The sequence below is a fragment of the Gobius niger genome, assembly GCF_951799975.1.
Source record: "Gobius niger genome assembly, chromosome: 1".
Lineage (NCBI taxonomy): Eukaryota > Metazoa > Chordata > Actinopteri > Gobiiformes > Gobiidae > Gobius > Gobius niger.
This window is the reverse complement of record NC_136852.1, coordinates 11,953,791-11,970,313: the sequence shown is the minus strand read 5'-3', so window position 1 is coordinate 11,970,313 and position 16,523 is coordinate 11,953,791. Positions and strand designations below refer to the sequence as shown.

Below are 16,523 nucleotides of genomic sequence, written 5' to 3'. Positions count from 1 at the left end.
CTCAGTTTCAGCACCTAAGTTTGTCTCTTTTCTGAGAAATATTACACAACAACTTAAGTTTGACATGTTTTTTCTGTGTGTAGCTTGTATCACTCCATCAGACTGACACATGCGTCGCTATGCTATAACTGGCGGAGCGGGCGACTTGTCAACCCCACACTGGGATTAAACATGACCTGAGGGAGGACATACAGCATTTACGCTAATATAATCCCACGAATGAAGGCCCGTTTGTTGACGCCATCCACACGTTGGCCGCCGCGCGACAGCTGTAGCGTCCATCAAAGCTCTGTGTCTTTGAGGGACCACTTCTGTCAGTCTGGCCCCACGCTTCGGTAAATGGACAGGTCGCTTCACGAGTCGCATTTACATTTGAAAAGGCTCAGCTGTTCTCGTCACAAAGAAACAAACGTAGGCGCCAAAGCTTCAGCCGAGTTCCAATTTAACGTAATTACATTTATTGGGAGCTTAATATTGAGGTTTTATTCTTAGATGATCTCCGAACCCAATTACTTAGAATAATTAAGCAGCTTTGTTTATGCGTGGTGAGCAGCTGAGGCCATCAAGGTAATCTGATCAAAGAATCACCATTTATTTCTAATAAATAAAGCATTGGGACTAGACAAAGGAAGTGCAAACCCAGCTCAGCCCTCTGTGACAATGGGGACCATCCCAGACTCGATCTTCTAGTTTAGGTGACATAATTAAGGACCAATGTTCATATTGTGCTTTACAGGATTGTCAAGCTCCTCAGGACGTAGAATCCACCCTGTCCTGATGAGTGAGCATGCGAGCATCACTTATACATTCATGCGTAGCAACAATGTGCCTAGGGCTGTGTACTGTTAAACACAGTATGGTATTGAAATAGTTTAGGTACTGCTGGCCATCTTTTCTTTAGATGCCAAGCTTTGATGCTGTTGGGTCAGCGCCAAAGAAAGTTACTTGGGTGTTTCAGCTAAAATGAAAAGTCTTTTATGGAATAAATTAAGATTATTGTCCCGATTGTGTTTCGGTATATAGGTATCGAAAGAATTGTTCATGTGTTGGTATTGTAAACCAAGTATTGTTAAAGTACTGGAATAAGGTAACGGTGCCAGGAGCAAAGTTCAATCCACAGATGTTTGTGTTAAGGCCTTTCCAGACCAACCTGATCATCTCATTCATGGAGCGGTTGGACAGGTTTACGCAGGAGACATTGACTATCTTCCACAAGGAGCGCTGTGACTGGCCACATGCGCCACGAATTATCACAAACACCTTTTGTCTAACATAACTAGCATAAATGTGGTATCAGTGACAATGGTGCACTGCAGTCACCCTTCCTTACGTTAAGATGGAGGAGGTTTAGGCTCACAGTTCATTTATAAAAACATTACTGAAACACAAGAGTGGAAGTGCAGTTTGTTTAAAAAGCCCTCCCTCTCATCGCCCAGCAAACCCCTCCTTCACAGAGCAGCGACAGGAAAAAATATCACCAAATCTGCTACAAAGGCTACAATGATCAACAGTCATGGCTGTCATGATAATTACTATATATCGACTTATAGCTCAATAAATGACAAATAAACAACACATTTTTGGGCTCAATGTTCATCGTCTGTACATTTATTTGCAGTTTTATTCTCTCTTTTTCTAATGTAATACTTTAGTTTCTATAGGTTGTATTTTATGCTTATAGAGATGAAGTACTTTACACACAAAACTTCACTGTCATTTTAAGCTTTAGAGGTAGTTCCTGTGGCATTAAAAGGTCTTCAACAATATTTATCACAATATTTTCATGGATCAATTCATCAAAGTTCAAACAGGCCTAACGACAGCTGCAGGCAAAGAGCAGGTGAGACGACAGTGTTTTGTTTTGGTGGGGAGCGAAAGGGAGGACGGTCTTAAAGGAACAGATATGAAGGGGAAGGGAACATTTCCCCCATTTGGAGAAGTTAGAAGAGTTACAAGCCCCTTTCAAGAACCATCTAAGACTTCCGATGCAGAGACGAGGACATTATCCCAGCAAGCGTTAACATCAAGAATCCGCCCAATAATGTCCGAAAAAGGATAAGAATCACAGTGACACAATGAACGTTTTAAAGCAGCACTAAGTAACTTGTTTATCTTAATAAATCCTTTTCGTAGTCCCTCTGGGGGTAATACAAATGTTAATGGGATGATCGGGGGGTTCCTGCCACCGGGTCGGAGGCGCAATACACACTAATGGAATAACAAAGAAGAAGCTAGCAGGCTAACGGGCAAAGCTAACTGCGGGCTAGCGCCACTTAAACAGTATTTACAGCCAAGTTTGAGTGAAAAAAAGGATCTCCATTGTGTAATTGGATGTACAATATCCCTCTCTCCCTTTGTCTTTTCTGTCAGTGCAGTATTTACTCTCACAGACAATTAATGAGTAAAAAAAACACAACATGCTACGACACCTGCAGTGGCGCTTATGGCCTGTAGGGGCATGAGTTACATAGTTCTGCTTTAATATTGGCTTTTCTAACAAGACAATGAGCTAGATGTCTTTGAAATGATTACCAGTTATCTCTAAACTGGATGTAATCATTGTTACTTTATTGATTTTTCTTGGCCTTAACTTGCATTAGTATTTGTATCTTTTAAGAACTTCATAATATGTTGCGATTCAATCATTGACTTTCTTTGCTTCATCTCTGTTGGGCTTTGATGACCCAACATCTTCGGGCTTGAAGTGGGCACAGGAGATGTCCTCCATCCCCGCCATTCTCCTTCTCAAATCGGAGCGTAGCCTTTATCTTGCTCAGACAGACTCGAACCGATTAGGTTGACTCTTCAATTCACCACCGCCGGGTTGTGCCGTGTTGAGCTTGAAATGAAAGCCTTCACAAACAAACAAGTTCTTTTTTGTGTCATCGGTTTCGGGCCCTGAAATGACCGCGAGGAGGGATCCAGCTTTGGGCTAAATGTCGATGTGTGTGTGTGTGTGTCGGGGTCAACTCTGACAACTGGACTGAGCGTGCCTTTGTGCCCCAATCCCACACACCGCCGGCTGATATTCAGAGGAGAGAAAACAAGGGCACGTCTTTCTGCCTTCATTTATTTATATGCAACCCCCCCCCCCTCCCATCCCTCGCTCTCTGCACACCGGACGGAGCCAGACTTATCAGCGGCCTCTCAAACCAATCATATCACGGGACACTAAAGAGCGAAGACGCCTCTTTTGTTTGTCCCCTGCTGCTCCCATTCACAATTTTATTAGTTTTTCCAGATGGCTCAATAAAGGCGCACGGGACAAAGAGGAGACAGAACTGACAGCCCGTGGTGGAGATGATAGACAGCAGGGATTCATTGATCGCAAGTCGAAATCGCAATTTTTCAATCTGCGATTCACAAAAGGCTGCAATTGTTTAGGTGATTTATGTCCTCCTGTGCAAAGTAGGGAGGCGCGATCGATTAAGTGGAGGCTTTATCAAATGATTATCGATCAGCTGTTTGACGTCAGTTTACTCTATATTTTATACGTATGCCACAACTCAACTTTCTCTACTGTTCATTTGCATCAAATCTATTTTAATCTATCCCATCTTTTGTCTTTACTGTAAATTTATATGATCCTATATTAAGATGTTTATATTTGTAAATGTGTCCCGTACATGTTGCCAGATTTGCCGGTACCTATTCAGCTATTTCTACTAATTACTATACATTTATTATCCTTTTTGCCAGTGATATTTCTTCAATTATTTTTGTATGATTACTGTTGTGACAATGCAGTTTCCCTGTCAAACGTCTGGGTGTTTGAACTATACATTTTTTTGGCCTCATCCCACTAGGACATGCCTGGAACACCTCTCGCGGGAGGCGACCAGGAGGCATCCGGAACAGATGCCCGAGCCACCTCAGCTGGCTCCTTTCAACGTGAAAGAGCAGCGATTCTACTCCGAGCTCCTCCTGGGTAACTGAGCTCCTCACCCGATCTCGAAGGGTGCGCCCAGCCACCCTGCGAAGGAAGTTCATTTCGGCCGCTTGTATTCGCGATCTCGTCCTTTCGGTCATTACCCAAATCTCATGACCATAGGTGAGGGAACGAAGATCGATCGGTAAATCGACAGCTTTGCCCCCGACTCAGCTCCCTCTTCACCACAACAGTCCGAATACATAAACAGACTCCACTAAATCAACACTTTTTCACTTGGACTAACCGGATGATTCTCGAAATGTCAGACACCTAAGTGAAGAAATGAAGACTTGAATCGATCTATTTAACTCGCTCTAGTTGCCATAGCCCCACATCCTTCGCTTCTTGTTTACAGTTTGAGTCATTAAATTAGTCTTTGTTTAACTGGGAGTCGCTATTTGCAGAAACCAAGCGTTACGACCCAGCTCTGCCGGGGGGAATAACAAAAAGAAAAAGTGAAACAGTAGAACTGTAGTCATGGTTAATTTTAGAGGTCGACCGATACAGCAGCGCCGATATTTGGGTATTTTACAGTATCGGCTATCAGCTGATCTAATGTCGATATCTCTGGAACCGAAAGTGATAGAGACATCCTGTTTTTTGCATTGGAAAGACTTCAACCAAAGCCCTGCCACAACTTCCTGCTGACTCATGGACATAAAACACACCATTTTACAGTGAAGATTTGACTGAAACCTTATGAACTGGAAAGTTCTCAAAGCATTTTGCCGTGTATTTAGTGTTTTCTTTCTTGTAAAATATCCACGTGATAGTCACATAGCTGATTAGCCGGCGTCGTACTTTTAAACTCTTAATATTTGACTTTTGCAAAATAAGAATGGGATTTTTACTTCCGGACCCAACACGTGACAGGATGTGGGTGGGATGGTTGAGCTCTATGGCTGAGAGGGGCTTCCACAGCCAGGTTTAAAAAACAAAGGTTCGGCCAAACACCAAACAAGTAAAAGGTCTAACGAGGTGGAGCTGGAGGCCTGGGGCCGAAACATAAGCCCTGCCTTTCCATTGATCTGAGGAGTCTATTGTAAAGAGAAGACACATTCTGCATAAGGTCACCCCCACCTTTCAACATGGGTTTGCACTTTTTAACAAAAATGGCCTCCTTTACTCATCCCGCATGTTTTATATTAATATGTCTAAATTTACGTTTCATATCGACCTACTGCGTCCAAGCTGAGTTTGTCACAATGATGAATAACTGTATGTGTTCTTCCAAAATCTCAGTCTCTCTCAGGGACTTTGGACTGGTTTTTGGCTAGTGCACTAATCTCTTCAGTCACCAGGGCGCACAGGCACAAGTATTTTAAGAGCTAGTCTATTTGAATATCATGGAGTGAGCAGCGCACGGCTGCACTGTTGTGCTAGTCTAAGCAGATTATCCCTGCGGCCTCGTAGACTTAAATACTAAATGTGCGAGCTAGCAATGCGGCCTCTGTGTCCCAATAAGGCCTGCACTGGTGGGACACGGGCGGATGGAGGCAGCTGATGGTTGCACCTGCAGTGGGAGTGCAGCTGCTTTGGTACAGGCTGCCAGTGCATTAGCCGCAAGACAGTGTGGCTTTTTATCGCTCCAAATACAGAGTGCGGCAGCATGGTGGTGGTGGAGTTAGATAAAAAGGCTACAGTGCTCTGTCAACATGAGGCAGATTTATGAACATTAGCTGTAGTTTGTATCTTTTTATAAAATATACTAAAGCATTGTATGTGATTAGGGCTGCACAATATATCACCAAATAAAATGATTTAATGTGATTGTTATCGGAAAAGCCATTATATGTATCACAAAATCAGACGGATAAATACATATTTTTGTGTGATGATACTTGGGCTTCTTCTTCTTCAGGCCCTGAGGTTATCCCTTAGATTTCACACATTGTCATACAAATCACAGACTTTATCCATTGAAATTATGGATGTTTTTTATACATGCTTTAAAGTGCTTTTAAATGAGAAGGCTTTCTTGTTTAGTTTAAATAAGTAAGTCCTTTATTTGTCATTGTAAAAGCTGATACAACAAAATTGTGTTCAGGTGTTAGTCCTGAGCCGCTGCCACTGAGCCGCGTTGCCACTGTGGTCAGCCTGACCAACATGTTCTTAGAGATCAGGGAAATCGGAGTGCTGCCTTCAGTGCCCCTCTAAAACGGTGCAGCGCCTCTTGGGTTTGTCCCTGTTTCAGAGCGTGGTGTCCTGCACTTGTCAGCTCCACCTCCTCCTTCCTCTTCCTTCTGCGCAGCTCCCTCCGCTCCACAACAGTCGTTCACCATTTTCTGGGAAGATCTTAGCAGTTCATCTGTTTTATTCTCCAGTGAACGTCCATTAGCCAGAACAATAGAAATCATGTGTGGCTTAGCTGCGAGTCTTGCCCGGATACCACCTCGTGTGTACTTTTTTGTTTCCTGTAGCTCCTCTTGTGACGCCTCCACTGTGCTGCAGGTGTAGGAGCTCCTGGTGCCTCTTCAGTGTTTCAGAAGTAGAAATTTGTCTTGTCTCAAATGTCTATGCTAGCTGATTGTTTACTTTTAAAGCTGCTTTGTTCAGGACCATTATGGACTCTCTTCAGCAAAGAAACATGTACAAAGGCATCCAGAAAAACGGTGTGAAACGCAGAAACCACAATGCAGTTCGCAAGTTTAAACATAATTGTGTCCAACTGTTAAAACCCTTTTTTAGACCAGGTTTATTCCTACTTTGATCTTGACACTTGATTTCAGCCTCATGGCACTTTTTGTCACGGTAAACGTCCACATAAAGCTGCAGTTTATTGAGTAGATTAAACACAGACATCAGACCACTGCTCAGAAGTTTTTCCGGGGGTTGAAAGACTCCCCGTGTTTATGCAGATTGAAAACTTCCGTGTGGAGGAGGAGCGCTAATCCCCTCAGGGAGCACAGTCTGCCTGCAGTTTGCCGAGTGTCAGTTTGCAGCCGTTAACCCGCCTCCCTCCCTCTCGTCTGCAGGTGTGTGCCTCCCGCCCCAGCGCCCACCACGGCCCTCACCTGTGTGTTGCGGTGCTTTCCTTGTGAGCCGACCTGGGCTGGCAGTCCCTTTTTGCACCGCCCGCCAACACCGCCCATGGTCAGAATGACGCGCTCCAAGACCTTTCAGGCCTACCTGCCCAGCTGTCACCGGACCTACAGCTGCATCCACTGCCGAGCTCACCTGGCCAACCACGACGAGCTCATCTCCAAGGTAAACACACGCTTCAGAGGGGGGTTTTATCTGGAGCGGCACAGGGCACTCGGGCTTGTTAAAAGGTAGCAGCGTATTCCCCCCAAAAAGGTATGACTGGCACTGGAAGAGTTTTAGTGCTGAAAACTGAAAACTTAATCTTGCCCGTATATGGTCATGTTTTAAATAGTCAGAGGGGAAATCATAGAGGGGAAAACACTAAACTTCCTCCCATTACTCCACCACTGCTGAATGCTGATTTATGAATATATTATTCTACCAAGCGGCATGGAGAGGAGCAAAGTGGTTAAACAGCCCATTTTACTTAACCTCCACCTTAACCAAGTGCATTTTCTCATTGTTTTTTGTCACTTTTTTTGTTCCATTTTTGTCACACATTTGTATCAGTTTTTCATCGCCTTTTTGTCTCATTTCTGTTACACTTTTTTCGCTTTTTTGTTGCTCTTGTTGCATTTTCGTCCTCGTTTTTGTCTACGTTTTTTGTCGCTATTTTAACACTTTTTTTTTCTTCATGAAGCTTTTAGATTTGGGTAAAGCCAAACTGGAGAAAATGTGCTCAGTTCTGCTGAGTGTTAAGAGGTTAAAAAACAGAGAATGCTAACATTAGCTTCATGCTACATATTAAAGCTTAAAGGGACTATACAGAGTTTAAACATGTTCAAATTAGGTATTTTCCTCCCCTTACATCAGGGGTCTCCAACCTTTTGCACCCAGTGAGCTACTTTTACACAATATGAACATCGGAGAGCTACTTATGTTCAAAAACACTCGTGAAAAAAGGCAATTTAGGTGGAGTTCAGTCCTTACTATAGTTAACCAATTGTTCACAGATTGTGTTCAGCATGTTGAGAACAAACAGAAAATGCATCTAAAATTTGAGTTATCAAGCGTGTAGAGATGTAGAAAGTCTTTGGCGAGCTCCCTGGAGAGGCTTGGCGAGCTACTGGTTGGAGATACCTGCCTTACATATTCCAGCCATGTCCTAATGTGTAGAATGAGCCCAGACCACAACATCTGCCTCTAAAATCCTGCACTGTAACTCAAAAAGTTGTTAATTCGGGTCCCAATTGCCGTCATGCACGAGTTTAATATAGAAGCTGTAGTTACATTTAAGACCTGAGGTGGCAGTAGTGAGTATAAAATGACCGACTTGCATCTATTCTCTCTTAAGTGCAGTATTTTCGCTTCTACTAAACAATCTGCTTTCGAAACAACATCCAAATGGACCAGATTTTGACTTGACTTTCTTTGATTTCCATGAGAGGTTTTCTTCCCCTTGGCCCCGCCCCCCCTTGTGTGACACGTTGTCGTCTGTAGCTATGATACTTTTACTGGGTGACAGATGCTCAAATGGCAGAGCGGGTCGTCTTGGCTCTCGCAGCTGTTTGTCGTTGCCTCCAGTGTCTGTGTGCACTGGTGTGTGATGTGAAGGGAGTGCCGAATTTAGGTGGAAAAGTAAAGTAAAGTTTTATTATGCCGCTGATGGGTAATGAGAATGAGCTAAAGAAACTTAATGGATGTCCCGGCCAAAGAAATGATTAAAAAACAATTGGTTTTGCGGGGGGGGAAAAAACGTCTTTCCTACAATATATGAACATTATTAATCTGTTTTATTGTTCTAGAGGTTAGGGCTGTATCTTATTTCAATACCACATATTGCAATAGATGTAATATTTTCCTAAGTATGAGGTTATTATTATTACAGTGACATTATTCTATTCTGCATATTTGCCCTTTCAGTCTTGTTTTACTGAATAACGGTCTCATGACATCGTTATTTTGCTTTTTGACCGAAAATAAACTACATTTTGTGGTGGATATGAAGGTCACGTGATTTCTCTATTAATAACCCTGACACTTAAAAGAGTTGACAATCCTGTGTAAAGAGCAGAAGGGAGAGCTTTTTAACTGTAGCCATATTTTTGTATCCGCTTTTGTACTTTTCTAAATATTTCACTCAATGTCAGACTGATTGACATTTGGTTTAAGCCTCTTGGAAACTCCACTTGTGTTTTGAAATTCTTCGTCAGTACTTCTTTTTCTCGCAATTGTGAATGGGTGGGTTTTTCAATATCAAAAGACTTCAGACCATAATACTTTGGAGTCACAGGAGGATCTTAAGGGAGTGGTGCATTTGAATGGATACGATGGAGCTTTACACATGTTGATTTATGTTAATGTTTTAAGTGTTCTCATGCTGTCCTTATTGTGGGCAAAACAATTCAGCACTTACGAGTTCCTTTGTGTTCACAGTCACACTAACCGCAAACGCTAATCACAAAAAAAAAAAGTGTCTTGAAGCAGCTGTTTGAAGAAGAAGCAGAAGCAGCAGTAAGAAACTGTAATGTTGTTTTGTCATTAAGGTCAACCACCAAAATGTAACAAGATACTATAAAAATATACGGCTATAATGATTGTAATAGAAAAGAATGCAATTATTTATGTAGTATAATGTCCTCTGTAAACAACAAGGTTTTTTTATTTAGTGATTGGTAATACACAGGTATAAAGTTGGGTATATAAGATATCAGGTGCATATTTACATAAGTGAGGAGGACACAGGACACTATTGGCTTGTTGCACAATGTGGCTACGCTAGTTCCTCTGAGCTGAAGTTGTGGGCGCTATTACTTCCTGTTCGTATTAACTTCCATTAAGATTAGCTTAGACCCGTTCGAATCATCGTATTTTCTAAAGATTCTGTGGTGGACAGTGAGTTCCTGGTAGATGATCACTTCCTGCAGGTTAACGAGTTGCTGTACAGTGTAAATATTTCCGTAGAGGAGACGTCTATGTTTATAAGGATCAATGAGTTTGTCTTGAAGCTAAAGGCTAACGTTAATTTCATGCATTATACAATTTGAAATAGAGCCTTTTATTCATTTTTTTTTCATAGCAAGTTAGCCTTTAGCTTCAAGACAAACTATCAATCCTTTATGATCACAGGTGTCTCCGATCTGAACTTGTTACATCAAGATTTGAACACACAGTAAATGATCATCTACCGGGAACTCACTGTCCACAACATAATCTATAGAAAATATGATTATTGTTTCAGGAAAAGAATACAGACAGGAAGTACTGGCACTCACAACTTCAAGTCAGAGGAACTAGCATAGCCATACCGTGCAACAAGCCAATAGAAGAGACAAATGGTACATGTGGGGATGGAGGGTTGCGTGATTGGATGAATAAGTGAAACAGAACTAAATGAAAGGGGTATGATCATGTGGTCCTTTGTTGTCATTACATTGACACTCCGAGCTCCCCCTTCCCTTCTTCCTCCCCCTCCCCCTCCCCGCCCTCTCTCACCTCCACCAAAGAAAACAACAAGTTAAAGACCGTCTCTCTAATGTTTTTGCACCTCGACATTTATACAATGTGCGCTGTGAACTGAATCTTCATTTTAAAGCGGAAATCGCAACTATAATCGCAATTGCAATATTGTCAGAACATTTTCAGTTAGTTATTCTTTTAGGGCCAAATTTTCAACATATTTTTAATCGCTAAATGTTCAACTTTGCAACAGTTGCAACATGAGTTTTGCAATATCCGTATCACAATAAGCCACAAAAAACAGGTCACGCGCTGTAATATCTTGTTGCAATGCCTGATTACAGCACACTTTCGCTGTGGCATTGTTTCCATAACCTTCTGCAATGTCGAAAGAGCCAGTGCTGCATTTATTTTTCACCAAGATCTTGCATTAATGATGGGAGAGTGTGACCACTTCTCCAGCACATCCCAAAGATCCCTCACTGGGGTTAGAATCTGGACTCTGTGGCGGCTAATTCATGTTTGAAAATGATGTCTCCTTCTCCTTGAACCTTTCACAATATGAGCCTGATTAATCCTTGCTTCATCATCTTGGAAAATGCCCGAGCCATCAGGGACGAAGAAATCCATTGATGGAATAAACAGGTCATTCAGGATGTTCAGGTCGGCAGCTGATCTCATTCTTTGGGCTCATACTGTTGCTGAACCGAGACCTGATCAACTGCAGCGACCCCAGATCAGAACAGTTAGTTAAAACCAAGTGTCAGGCAGTGTTTTTGCTGACCTAAAACAACTAACTTAAAGCAGTACTAAGTAATTAATGCCCCTAGAGGCCATAAGCGCCACTGCAGGTGTCGTAGCATGTTACGTTCTTTTACTCATTAATTGTCCGTGAGAGTAAATACTACATTGACAGAAGACAATAGGAGAGAGGGATATTGTACATCCAATAACACAATAGAGATAATGTTTTTCACTTAAACTTGGCTGTAAATACTGTTTAAGTGACGCTCGCCCACAGTTAGCTTTGCTCGTTAGCCTGTTAGCTTCTTCTTAGTGATTCCATTAGTGTGTGTTGCGCCTCCGACCCGGTGCAGGCAAAGCTGCAATTGTTGTTTTCTGACCAGAGACACCAGGGGAAGATGAAAGACCCCCCAGTCATCCCATTAACACTTGTATTGCCCCCAGTGGGACTATGGAAAGGATTTATTAAGGTAAACAAGTTACTTAGTATTGCTTTAAAATGTGCAAAATTTCTGTTTTAGTTCCGGTTTTCCTACTTTAGTTTTATGTTAGCCTTTTTTAAAATCTTGTTTTGACACAGTTTGATTGTGTGTGACGCTAAAATGGCTATAGTTATCGCAATATTCAGGACAGTACTTTTCCACAATCATGTACTATACTATACTGTACTATACTATAATACCAATCAGTCATATCACATTTGCGCTGTCTGCCTTTATTGCTTTGACCAGTGTGATCCATACACTGTAATTGAACGAGTTTAATCCCAGGCCGCATAAGAAAGCACTAGACGACGACGGGCACCTGTACCTCCGTGTCATCTGCCCCGCCATTGTCTGCTGATGGATTAGGCTTTAAGCTGGTTGGATTATGAATGCACTGTCACTTTTTCCATGCGTGGTCATGAAAACACAGCTCAGCTCTTCTCACAAAAGCCCCCCAGCCACTCGTAAACGGTACCAAACAAAGCTGGCAAACAGTTTATTGTGTCCTCCTCCTCGCGCTCCTGCTTTCTGTTAGTTACTGTAGCCCGGCCAACCGCCAGGTCATTACAAACACTCAGCCGCCACCTGAAGGCCAAACAACCAGGTTAAATGCTCGAGGTGCACGGCGCAATATGAGCAACAAATGCAATATATTCGAGAGCTGTGTTGAGAATTGCACAATTACAAGATTATTGCAGTATATTTCAACCGTTTCAACACAGCATGATCCATTGAATTCAATAAGGGTTGGACTTTTTGATGAAATTGTGTCAAAACAATTCTTAATAAGGAAAAAGAGGCTGGAAATGAATTGAATAAGAAAAAAAAACATGACTAATACTGAACTTCTGCACATGTTTAAGTTGCTTTACGTTTTTGTTTTAGGCCGTGTTTGCAAATAAAAGGTGCATAGGATGGAAAACCTCAGTGATTATTCTGTGACATATTGTGGCTTCTTATGGTATGGATATTGCCTACTTTATTTTAGCCCTTTTGTCAAAATTCTGAAACAATAAAATTACACATAAAATGATGACGTGGTAAAAAAAAAAAAAAAACTGACAATTTTGTTTGTTAGTCTGACAATCAGAAAAAAAATATTGATTCAGTGTGCACAACAAAATTTCACATCTTGTGCTGTAAATTTGGTAAGGTGTACTTCAGGTGTACATTATTCCCATAGGGAAATATGGCTCATCTGTCATGTCACTGGGGTAAGTGCAGCGCTCGGGGAGCCATCTACAGGTCTTATGCTTGGTTTGGTCTGGAGTATCGGAAGAATTGACTGGTTGTGCATAAATGAATGATTATTCTGTGATGTATTTGTATTTGTGTAAGTTTTGCTTTTCATAAAATTTAGTCTATAGACCCTTTTCCTGCCAACATCATCAGTGGGGCTGGGTATCGTATCCGATTCCGGTACTTAAACGATACTTTTTTATAAATTTATTTTTTCCCAATTATTTCCCTTTTTTTCCAATTTTTTTTCAACTTGTCGTTCACTTTTATTTTATTTCATCATCAGCATCAAAACTTGAATCTAAAGATTTTCCACTTCTTTTTGGTACCTACTTTCATTACTTTTATTTTTTTCTGGACCAAACTGGAATAGAGTTCGGGAGTGGGACGTCATATCGCTAAGCATTATGGGATTAGCAGCAATTGTAAACTAATGGAGATTTTAAAAGTCAAAATACTGGAGTTATTGTTCACAATAAAACACTTGGACACCACAGTGAGTTAGATGTATTTACCAGCAGTCGCTCAGCAGCTAACGTAGTTGTTCCAAGGCTTTTTTCTCCACTTTTCAGCTGGAATTAAGAAATAACCAGCAGACAAAAGATTAAACTAAAACTAGCGATCAAAAGTGTTGAGTTGTGTGCTTAGGTGCAGGAACAGGAGGAACAACATTCTGGGCAGCAAATTATCGTCCTATCTGATACATCCTACAACAGCTAAACATTTGTTTATTGTTACCATGACAACAGCAACAGTGGTGTGATAAAGCTTCCTGCCTCTGGTTAAGCCCCGCCCCCCACCTCCAATGTTTACAACCTTTTTATGAATTTAATGTCTTCCCTTTGGATGATGTATAACTGTAGATGGACTTTTCTCTGTGACGTTCTAATAAACCCACCCTCAAATGACCTTTATCTCTGTCTCTCTGTGTTGCAGTCCTTCCAGGGCAGCCAGGGCAGGGCCTACCTATTCAACTCAGTGTAAGTATCTGTCCTCCTTTGTGCTGTTTACAGATGGGGGCTGAATGAGCGGAGATACTGTGCGCCGCAAACACATGTCGACTGCCCGCTCCGCGCAGGAGATAGCAGATATGGGACATGTACAGTATCTGTGTGACGGAGCGGTCACGTTGGCGTCCCGGCGCAGACAAAGCCAGCGTATGCCTCGCAGCGCTGCCATTATCCGCTGAATTGAGTGTGAAAATGAGACTATGCTCTGTGGCCCAGTGCCCCATCAGTATTCAGTGTGTGAGTGGGTGTGAGGCACTGACTCACTCGGAGCACATCATAAACACAGCTTTTCTCAATAGCATCTTTAACTATAGCGAGCGGCCTGTGGTTTTGGCTTCAGACGCTTAAAACATTGTAGATATTGAAATTATGGATCTCAAAAACCTTTTATAAAAGTTTTTCATTTTTAATTTGGTTTGGACTTGTTCGTGGACATATACGAGAGGCTTATAAACAACCCACATTAACAAACACTCAACCTTATACAATGGAGTTATAATTGAACCAGCAACACTGCCACTAAACCCCATCATCACAGTATTGTACCAAAGGTTTTCAAAAGTCATCAACTGGACAGGGTGGTTTCAGTTGAGGATGTTTAAAGCAGTACTAAGTAGCTTGTTTACCTTAATAAATCTGTTACGTAGTCCTTCTGGGGGTGATACAAGTGTTAATGGGATGATTGGGGGGTCTTTCATCTCACCTTGGTGTCTCTGTCCAGAAAACCACAATTGCAGCTTTCCCTGCTCCGACCCGGAGCACCAATACACACTAATAGAATGACGAAGAAGAAGCTAACAGGCTAACAGGCAAAGCTAACTGCGGGCTAGCGCCACTTAAACAGTATTTACAACCAAGTTTGAGTGAAAAAATATTGTGTAATTGGATGTACAATATCCCCCTTTGTCTTTTCTGTCAGCGTAGTATTTACTCTCACGGACATTTAATGAGTAAAAAAAACGCAACGTGCTACGATACCTGCAGTGTTGCTTATGGCCTCTGGGGGCATGAGTTACTTAGTTCTGCTTTAAACTCTCATTCTTCAAGCTCATTTGTTCATCTAAAACAGTATTTCCCAACCAGTATTTCAATATTATTTTAAAAGAAAACTTCTTTTCAGTGATCATTTGCAGTAAAATAGTTTCTGCTTTATTTGTTTTAACACTGTACACCATTAAATACCAATGAGATTTTTCTAAATAATTGGCTGCACCTTAGAGTTGTGGGATACTTTTAGTGGAAATGAAAGACTCAAGTACGTGAGAAAAGGTTTAGAACCACTAAGGAGTGTGAAGACGAAACATCTTCAACTCACTGTCTGAGTCACTGTCTTTAAAAAAAAAATAAAAAAAATAAAAGAACTGGACAAACAATTAAGTGAACCACGAGTCCAGAATGAAGTTGAATTGAAACCACTTGGTCCAGGTAATGACTTTGAAAACGGAAAAGGAAATAGCTTAATGCAGTTCTTCATAGCTCTACTTGAGGATTCCTGCTTTTATTGACTGAACAGAATTAGTCAGCGATTGTCTGATGACTGAGGTTAAACACTTCAATCAAAAACAGCCAGAGGAAGTTGGTCATGAAACATCGGCTGATCTGAGACCATCAATTTATAACACTATTTAAATATATCTCCCTAGATGTTTGAGGAATCCTGCTTTTTGGATTTATTACTCTAAATTAGAGAGTATGTGGGATTTTTTTGCTATATTTTACTGGGCTACATCCAGTATTTGTACTGTAGACCTCTTACATGTGCTTAAATACATATTTACTTTGTTTTCCACCAATGTTTACATAATATATTGGTTTGCACAAGATAATGTACTTTTCACATTTTCTCCAGTTTAGCTTTACCACAATCTAAAAGCAAGAAAGTGGAAATTGAGCAACAAAAATGTGTCGGAAAAGCAACAATGACCCAATGAAAGAAGCGACCAAAACACACGGCTAAAGAGCAATGAAAAAGCAACAAAAACACTTCCAAAATGTGACAAAAATTCGACAAAAGAGCGACAGAAACGTGTTGGAAAAGCAACAATAACGCAACTAAAGCATGACATAAAGGAATAGGCCACCGTTTTTACATACTGAGATATGTTTTTACCTTTGCTTAGACAAGTTTATTTGTGCCTGTCTGTCACGTAAACACAGCACAGACGGCGTTAGCATTTAGCCTCTCCCTCTCTCCTCTATAGCTCCAAACAAGGTCAAGATAGAAGCTACCAAGCTCTTCCACGTTTTCCCTATTTAAATATGGTTACATGAAGTGTTACACTAAAAAGTATAATTACATAAAATTAAACTGTGGATTTTCTAAGCGGATAAAACGGGGAACTATATTGTAAGGCGGAATAATACCAGGAGTAATTTGGCATCCGCACAGTAAAGTGAAGATATTACTGACAGATTTCGAACTACTCCTGGTATTATTACGCCTTACAATATAGTTCCCCCTTTTATCCGCTTAGAAAATCCACAGTTTAATTTTATGTAATTATACTTTGTAGTGTAGCACTTCACAAAACCATATTTAAATAGGGAAAATGTGGAAGCTTCTATCTTGACCTTGTTTGGAGCTATAGTGGAGAGGAGGCTAAATGCTAACGCCGTCTAAACTTGCCTAAG

General features: G+C 41.3%; 1 protein-coding gene across 1 annotated transcript in view; it reads left to right on the top strand.

Annotated features, from left to right (window-relative positions):
* ypel2b (yippee-like 2b) overlaps positions 1-16,523 on the top strand; it is a 33,741-nt gene that overhangs the window by 4,028 nt on the left and 13,190 nt on the right. Inside the window, exons 2-3 of the mRNA XM_079575268.1 lie at positions 6,907-7,138; positions 13,819-13,862. Of these exons, the coding sequence (XP_079431394.1) occupies positions 7,022-7,138; positions 13,819-13,862 (161 nt within the window). The 5' untranslated portion in view covers positions 6,907-7,021. The remainder of the gene's footprint in view (positions 1-6,906; positions 7,139-13,818; positions 13,863-16,523) is intronic.